Source organism: Bison bison, unplaced genomic scaffold (genome assembly GCF_000754665.1).
Source record: "Bison bison bison isolate TAMUID 2011002044 unplaced genomic scaffold, Bison_UMD1.0 scf7180017864213, whole genome shotgun sequence".
NCBI lineage: Eukaryota > Metazoa > Chordata > Mammalia > Artiodactyla > Bovidae > Bison > Bison bison.
In genome coordinates, this window is record NW_011494785.1 from 6,291,821 (window position 1) to 6,300,191 (window position 8,371).

At 55.3% G+C, this 8,371-nt stretch overlaps 1 protein-coding gene across 1 annotated transcript in view; it reads left to right on the forward strand.

Moving 5' to 3' along the window:
• Positions 1 to 8,371, forward strand: part of TRIOBP (TRIO and F-actin binding protein) — a 57,087-nt gene that overhangs the window by 37,598 nt on the left and 11,118 nt on the right. Inside the window, exons 15-19 of the mRNA XM_010845221.1 lie at positions 2,486 to 2,592; positions 2,717 to 2,806; positions 3,196 to 3,305; positions 4,938 to 5,463; positions 6,107 to 6,217. Coding sequence (XP_010843523.1) covers positions 2,486 to 2,592; positions 2,717 to 2,806; positions 3,196 to 3,305; positions 4,938 to 5,463; positions 6,107 to 6,217 — 944 coding nt within the window. The remainder of the gene's footprint in view (positions 1 to 2,485; positions 2,593 to 2,716; positions 2,807 to 3,195; positions 3,306 to 4,937; positions 5,464 to 6,106; positions 6,218 to 8,371) is intronic.

Sequence of the window (8,371 nt, forward strand, 5' to 3'; positions counted from 1 at the left end):
CAGCCGTCTAGAGACCCTGGCTTCTGGATGGAGGGGTTAGAGGGTGAGGGCCAGAGTGGGAACCCTGAGGGGGATGTTTCTTGTCCTGCTGGAAAGAAGGCTTTGGGCTGCGGGGTGGGAGGCCAGAGGCTGCTAGTCATCTCAGTTTCGTGAAGCAGCCTGCAGTATGTAAAGGTCACCAGGATGGCGGCCTCCTGGCCCTTCACGCCCTGCACCCCATTTTCTCTCCTCACCAAGAGCCCCTAGGCCCTTCCACCCCTTGACGACCCTGGCTGGGTATCTGAGGGTCTGGAGTGGAAGGGTTCACAGAGATCATCCAGCCTGAGATGTATACAGATTCCCAAAGGCTCAGCCATGCAGCAGCTCCCCCCAGCCCTGGGGTGGGGGCTCAGAGTACATTCCTTGAAGTCTCATCAACCTGGGGCCCCAGTGAGTCACAGCTTCTTCCAGCCTCAGTGGCCTCATCTGTGAAATGGGCATGCTGGGTAGTGAGAATTCTTTCCAGGCTGGATAACAGTCACAGAGGTCAAGCACATAAAATGTTCCACAGAGCCCTCAGTGCCCGCTTGGGCCTCAGCTAATCACCCTTCCCTTTCTCTACTGTGTGCATCCTTAGAGCCAGAAGGGACAGTAGCTTTTCACCATTCTACCCTTCTGGCTGCCAGGCTGGAGGTGGAGCTGGCCTCCTGCCCACCCAGCCTGGGAGGGGACGTCTCCCTGCCCGGGTCCTGCATGCGCCCGCAGCTTGGGTCTGCGTGCAGCCCGCATGCCACGGAGGGCTTGAAGCCAAAGGGAATCTCATTGTATTCCCTACCCACATGCTTTATTCCCTCTAGCCCACAACCTTCTGAACCCGCTGCCTGCTTGCCAGCCCCCTGGTGGCTGGGCTCCAGGCTCACACAAGGCTGGGCATCCCGCCAGTGACCCTTCCCAGCCTCCCCACCCAGGGTCTCTGGAGGGCAGAGATTATGAGCCCCACCCAGAACTGGCCATTACTCATTCTCTTTCACAGGGTTTTGGAATGTCCGAGCTGGAAGGGCCCTGGGAGTTCAGCCAGCCCGACCCCGTGGTGCACAGACAGGAGACAGGCCCGCAAGGGCTTTGATCTCTTCCAGGCCCAGCAGCACCTTGGGCAAACCCAGGCCTAGAACTTGGGGTGCCTGAGGCCCAGAGTTCCGGCCAGTTGCCATCCCAGGCAGTCGTAGACCAAGCCTGGAAGGGCCTAAGAGATCTTTGGGCCGGAACCCCTGCCCCACTTGACAGAGGAACAGTTGTCCTGTGTGTAGTAGCTCGGGTCACTCAGAAGAACAGCGTGGTTCTAACAGAGCCAGTCTCTCAGAACAATCCCCGACACCCTAGTGCCTGACCACATGCCAGGTGCCATGAGAGACATTCCGGGGAGGGTTAGGAATTTCTGACCTCACCAGGAGGCTTAGGGACTACTTAGCCCTACTTTACAAGTCAGAAAACTGAAGCTCAGAGAGGTTGAGACACTTGACTAAAGACACACAGCTAGCAAGGGATGAAATAGCTGTCACCCAGGTCTCTTGGATGCTGAAGTCCTATTTCTCATGGGAGGCCAGTGTGGAAAGAAGTAGAAAGTATCATCCTGGCATATCCTTGAAAACTTAACCATCTTCTTGAGGAAAGAAAACCAAGTACTTGAAGTATTAACAACCAGAGCTTGGCGATGCGGGGGAGCTGCGGAGGACATGGGCTGACCCTGGCAGTGGGTGGATCTTGACTGGCATTCCAGTGAGTGGCCAGAAGCCCGGACGTGAGCTGAGCTTGGCACTTTCATATCAGGCTGTTCTGATGCCCCCACCCCTCTCCTACGTGTCCTGCCAACCTAACCCCATCTGCAGCAGAGAGAAGCATTGCAGAAAGGTGCCCACATCATAAATGTACAGATAATGCATTCTCATAGCTGCACATATACGTAACCAGCACCTAGATCAAGAAACAGAATATGACCAGCTCTCAGACACTTATCCCTGGGCCCCCTTCTGGTCCTCTCTGGGAGACTTGTCCTTGGCTGTTGGGGTGATCGATCCAGGAGTAGTATATGGAAGAAGACTCTTGAAGTCCTGGCCCCTGGCTTGCTAGGCAAATGCCTTACCCAGGTCACAATCCCTTCCTGGACTGCACTGGGCAGGATTTGCGTATAGGAACCTTGATGATCTTGGCGGAAAGGATCAAGAGGCCTATGGAATTGTCAACAAATCAGGGAAGGGCTCTCAGAAAGAAAGGGAGGGTGTGGTTAGTGAGGAGAAGCCAACCCATTTCACAGATGCTGCTCCCGAGGCTCAGAGAGGGAATGGAGGAGCTAACTACAAATGTGGATTTTGTGACTCTGCACTGTCCCCTGACCCCCACCCCTCAGCCCAGCTGGTGAGGGTGCCAGGCACCTGCTGCAAGCCGAACAGTTGACCTGGAAGCACCCAAGATGCCTGTGGAATGATGCACAAACACACACTCATTCCATGCCCCCGACCCTTACTCACCGCCATCTCTCCTTCGCAGTGGAAGAAGCACTGGTTTGTGTTGACCGACTCAAGCCTCAAGTACTACCGGGATTCCACCGCTGAGGAGGTGAGACAATGAAGTGGGAGGGCTCCTTCCCCCATCAGGTTCCAGGGGCCCCCTGGTAGGGGGTCAGGGGGTTCAGGGAGGGATCCCTGGAGTCCATGGACCATCATGAGCCCTCCTGCTGCAGGCGGATGAGCTGGATGGCGAGATCGACCTGCGCTCCTGCACGGACGTCACCGAGTACGCGGTGCAGCGCAACTATGGCTTCCAGATCCACGTGAGCCTGCGGGCTGCTGCGGGCGGTATCCCTGGAGGGCCCCCAGAGGAGGCGTGGGGGTGGAGTGTGGCTCACCAGACTGGCTCCCATCACTCATTTCCCCAGAGACCTTGTCCTCAGAGCCAGTGAGAAGCTCTGCTGCCAACACCGAGCTTGTCTGGGGCAATCCTAGGAATCACTGGCAAGCCGATTCGAATGTTGGAGAGACTGTGGAGGGGATGGGGCTCTTCCAAGGCTAGGAGGAGAGGGTGTGCATCCTCTGCTCACCTCCAGGCTCGAGACCTGAGATTCCACCCCCTGGGAGGGAAGGGCACCTCCCTGGGGCCCAGAGTGGGGAAGGAGCAAGGAAGCTGGCCAGGTGGCAACCTACCTGTGGGGTGGACTTGCAGACCAAAGACGCTGTCTATACCTTGTCGGCCATGACCTCGGGCATCCGGAGGAACTGGATCGAGGCTCTGAGGAAGACTGTGCGTCCCACCTCAGCCCCAGATGTCACCAAGTATGTGCTGGGCTGGACTGGGGGCTTCGGGGAGGCACTTACCATCCCCCCAGCCCTGCATCCTGAATGGGTGTCCAGTGCTCGCCTGAGGGCCCTGGGCCTCAGTTTCTCTGCCAACAAAATAGGGAGGTGGGGGAGGGGGCAGTGGGTATCTGTGGCACTTATCCAGAAACACCTTGAGCTTTGGAGGTTGACTCATCCCACCCTGAAAGGGTGGGGAGAGGCCTCGGCTCTTTGGAGAAGTGCTGCTGAGTCAAAGGGCCCGTGAGGTGGCTGATTGTCTGTGTGCCTAGGGGGCTGTGTCTGAGCCTGTGTCAGGGAGAGGGGATGGCTACTTAGTCTGGGTGGAGGACTCACTCCCTGTGGAGGTCGCTGTGGGGAGAGGGGCGGGAGGGTTGAGTGACCTGGTGGTAGAGCCCCCACACAGTATAAACCCCAGATGTGGGACTTGCCTGACAGTCCAGTGGTTAGGACTCTGCGCTTCCACTGCAGGGGGGCATGGGTTCTATCCCTGGTGAGGGAGCTAAAAGTCTCCCATGCCACGCAGCGCAGCCAAAAAGTAAATAAAAATAAATTTAAGTAAGCATCTTTTTAAACAAACAAACAAAAAGCCCAGATGCCTCTGAGGGTCATAACTCTGGCTGTTGGGCAGCAGAAACTGAAGCTTGGTATTGAGGGGGCACGGAGTGTGTGTCCACCTGCCCAGCCACACCCTGGCTGGCAACCTTAGGCCAGTTGCTGTCTGGACTGAGATTCAGATTCCTCACCTGTCACGCCAGGTGTCGTGTGAGGATATGCACAGAGGCGCTTTATAAACTCTTGCCCACTGTGCAGCTGGACTATGGTTTACTGTATAGGCTTCACTGCTATAGCAAAGAAACCCCAAACACGGGTTCATGCAAGGGAGAGGTTTATTTCTCACTCCAGCCCAGACTTGGTGGGGCGGCTGTGCAGCCCCTAGCCCCCAGCCTTGACTCTGGGCCAGAACACTGCTCACATCCTCACGGGTCCAAGCCAGGAGCCAGGCCAGGGCACACCTGGTCCTTTGAAGGGTGCCGCCTCTCACTTGCACTGGGCAGAGTGGTCACATGGCCACTTGTAGCGGCAAGGGACACTTTAGTTTCTGGCCAGGTGACCACGTACCCAGTGTTACTATGGAAAAAGTGTTGCTATGGAAGAAGTTGTTATGTGTCTCCACAGTTTGTGCCTGTGTAGCCAGAGGCCACTGTTCACCTCACCTGCAGTGACCCTGGGCATCTCCCCTATTCCACTGAGCCTCTTGAACCCAGGGCCTTGTCTCCCACCACACCCTTAACGCTGATGCTGCCATCACCATTCACAAAAGCCTTGCACACATTCACTCATCTAATCCTCACGTCCCTCCTGTAAGAGGCATTGTTGTCCCATATTACAGATGAGATGACTGAGGCTTAGAGAGGGCGGCCAGGTTCCCTGGAAGTGGCCGAGCTGGGATGGTTCCCAGGATCTGTTAATGAGGGAGCGGTAGTTCTAACCTGTTTCCTCCACTGGGGTCTGTCCCCAGGCCCCGACGCTCGGGTCACACTCCAGAAGTGCTTGTTTTGGGACCAAGCAGGCCAGGTCCCACCTGACGTGGCTCTGCTGGCCCCCTAGGCTCTCGGACTGCAACAAGGAGAACACGCTGCACAGCTACGGCACCCCAAAGGGCTCCCTGAAGGCAGGGGAGCAGCGGGTGGGCTCTGAGGTCATCAGCCGGGGTGGCCCCCGGAAGGCAGACGGGCAGCGGCAGTTGCTGGACTACGTGGAGCTCTCCCCGCTGACTCAGGGCTCCCCACAGCGGGCCCGCACCCCAGCCCGCACCCTCGACCGCCCAGCCAAGCAGGAGGAGCTGGAGCGGGACCTGGCCCAGCGCTCCGAGGAGCGACGCAAGTGGTTCGAGGCCACGGACAGCCGGGCCACGGAGACACCGGCAGGTGAGGGTCCGCGCCGGGTCCTGGGCGCCCCCCTGACCGAGGACCAGCAGAGTCGGCTCAGCGAGGAGATTGAGAAGAAGTGGCAGGAGCTGGAGAAGCTGCCCCTTCGGGAGAACAAGCGGGTGCCTCTTACTGCCCTGCTCAACCAAGGCCGCGGGGAGCGCCGGGGGGCCCCGAGCGACAGCCACGAGGCGCTGGAGAAGGAGGTAGGCGGGCACGGCTGGCCTCTGGGAGCCTCCTCACCCCACCAGCGCCCTTAACATCCCTGCACTCATGCTGTAGCGTTAGTTCTTGCATACCTACGGTGACTGGGGAGTTCACCCCTGAGCCATGACACCAGATGCCTTGTAAACTGGACTTCTTTCCTGGACCTTGGGGATCTTTTGTTTTTGTTTGTTTTTCCCCATCTTTGTTCTGTCCTCAGCAATCCCAGAGAAGGGAAGGGGGAAGAGAAGGGAGCGACCGTTTATTGAGCACCTTCTGCATGCCAAGCCTTGTACTAGGCCCTCCTTACTTACATTGGCTCATGCAGTCCTCACCTGGTCACATGGCCGTTTCATGGTCCCATAGGGTAGACCGCCTCACTGTTTCTCTGATGGGAAACTGAGGCTCCAAGAAGTTTCCTCCCACCTGTATAATAGGTAAATATCTGTGACTGTGGTATCCTGCTCCCAACCCTGTTAAGCCTTCTTCTCTGGGCCAGCGCTCTCCTGGGTCCCTGACCTGGCCATCCAGGAAGCATCTGGAACGTCCCCCTTGCCCGTGTGTCCACATCAGGGCCACTTCATCCCGCCAGCTCCATTCTCCTTTTAAGACCCTCACTGACCTTGCCTCCCCCCATCCCCGTAGGTCCAGTCCCTTCGTGCCCAACTGGAGGCATGGCGTCTCCAAGGGGAGGCTCCTCAGGGTGCACCCAAGTCCCAGGAGGATGGCCACATACCCCCCGGCTACATCTCACAGGTAAGGCCATGGAGCTGTTGTGTTGCGGGGTGGGGATGGGTTTCTGGTTGCCGTGTTTTGAGAAAACAGCTGATATTCTGGGAGCCCTTCCTATACCAGAGTGGAACCCGGGTGAGGCCTTTGATGTGCACCATCTCACTTAATCTCCCCAGAGGGTGGACATGAGGACTGTGCCCATTTTGCAGACAAGGCCACTGAGCTATAAGAGGGTATGTGACTTGCTTGAGGTCAACTGGCCTGCAGATGTCAGAGGTGGGATTTGAACTTGGGTCCAGCTGACTGCAGAGCCCATGCGTGAGCCCCCACGTGACCTTTTGTACTTAGACTCCCTTCCTCTGTACTGCTCTGGGGAAGAGGGGCCTGATGGAGCATGGGACCCCCAGGGGGCAGGCTCCTGGGAAAGTTAAAGTCACTCAGTTGTGTCTGACTCTTTGCGACCCTATGGACTATACAGTCCATGGAATTCTCTAGGCCAGAATACTTTAGTGGGTAGCCATTCCCTTCTCCAGGGGATCTTCCCAACCCAGGGATCGAACCCAGGTCTTCCACATTGCAGGCGGATTCTTTACCAACTGAGCCACCAGGGAAGGCTAGGCCCCTGGGAGTCGCTCCCTAAACACTGGAAAATCCTGCCAGGCGGAGGCCCTGAGCAAGGTGGTCTACAGGACATGAGTGCCTCCAGTGGCCCTCGGGGGACGCACGGCCTGCCTAGGACAGCGACTCTCAACAAGGGTTGATTTTGTTCCCCTGGGGACATTTTGGCCGTGTCCAGAGACACTTTTGATTGTCATGTCCGGGACAACTAGTTCTCCAGAAAAAAATACGTGTGCGTGTACACACTGTCACACTTATATATGTTTATTGTAAATTTTACTGATACAGAGCATGTTTAGTGTGCAACTTACAAATAAAAAATACGTCATGCTTCTATTGTGAATTCCATATTGCAAATTGATTTTTCTCAGAGTACTGTTGTTGATTTCTCCAAATGCTCGTATCCACAGCAAACTGACAAATGAGTGTCGTTCTAACATGAATGTTGGTTGGCATTTTTTTGTGTGTGAATGAGTATGACAGCCAGATATATGCCTAAACTTTACTTGGTCAATGTCATGAGCAATGTCTTTGCTGAACTGAAAGATACTTTACTGTTGAGACTATTTGAAAGTATTCTTTTGAGGACATTTCTTGGGGTTTTGTTCTGTGTACAATGTAGCAGTCTGAGCTAGTGCACATTTTGAAGTTTAATCTGTACTGTGAGCGTTAATAGCTTTTTCTCATCATTTGGTTAAGTCTGGACAATCAACAAAACAGTAAATCAAGCTCTGATTTGTAATGTTTACCAGTTTCCATGGTGTAAATATTCCTGCTATGGCTGATGTCCCTGAACAGAGTTGGGAAACTGCACCGAGCATCATGTGGCATTTCCACCCTGCAGATACAGGACATGTAAATAACCTCAGAGCATAGCTAATAATAAAATGCAGTGACATAATTAGGAGGTAATGAATCTTGAGTATCAGCTTTGTTTTTTAACACTTACTTGGTTTTGTCTGCATTGGGTGTTAGTTGCTGCTTTCAGCCTCTTCACTGCTGTGTGCCGGCTTCTCTCTTGTTGGAACGCACAGCTTAGCTGTCCCTCAGCATGTAGGATCTTAGTTCCCCTACCAGGGACCAAACCCGTGTTCCCTGCATTGGAAGGCAGATTCCCTGGACTGCCAGGGAAGTCCCTCAGCCTTGTTTTTAGTGCAACTAATTATAAGTTTATATAATTTCCGATAACAGCTATGCTAAATAGCTGCACCACAGAATTCCTAAAAATTTGACAATTGCTGTTCCCCAGATAGCACACCCTTGTCTGAAGCAAAAAAAAAAAAAGACGGCTGGGGTCCCAGGCTCTGGGCAGGGAGGCCTTCTAGAGATTCCGAGGGAGTGTGGGGCTCTCAGGAAGTGTTCCTGGAGCTGGGGGTGGGAGCGGGGGCTGAGGCAGGAGGGGGTTGCCGCTGGGTATTCATCAAGGAGACGCCCACTGCCGAGCTGAGAAGCTGGGATCGCGACCCACACACCTCAGGAGGTTTGGGGTCTGGGACGCGACATCAGGAAGGTGGGGTTAGTGTGCAGGGAGTCCTAGCACCAGGAGCTAGGACGCTGCTG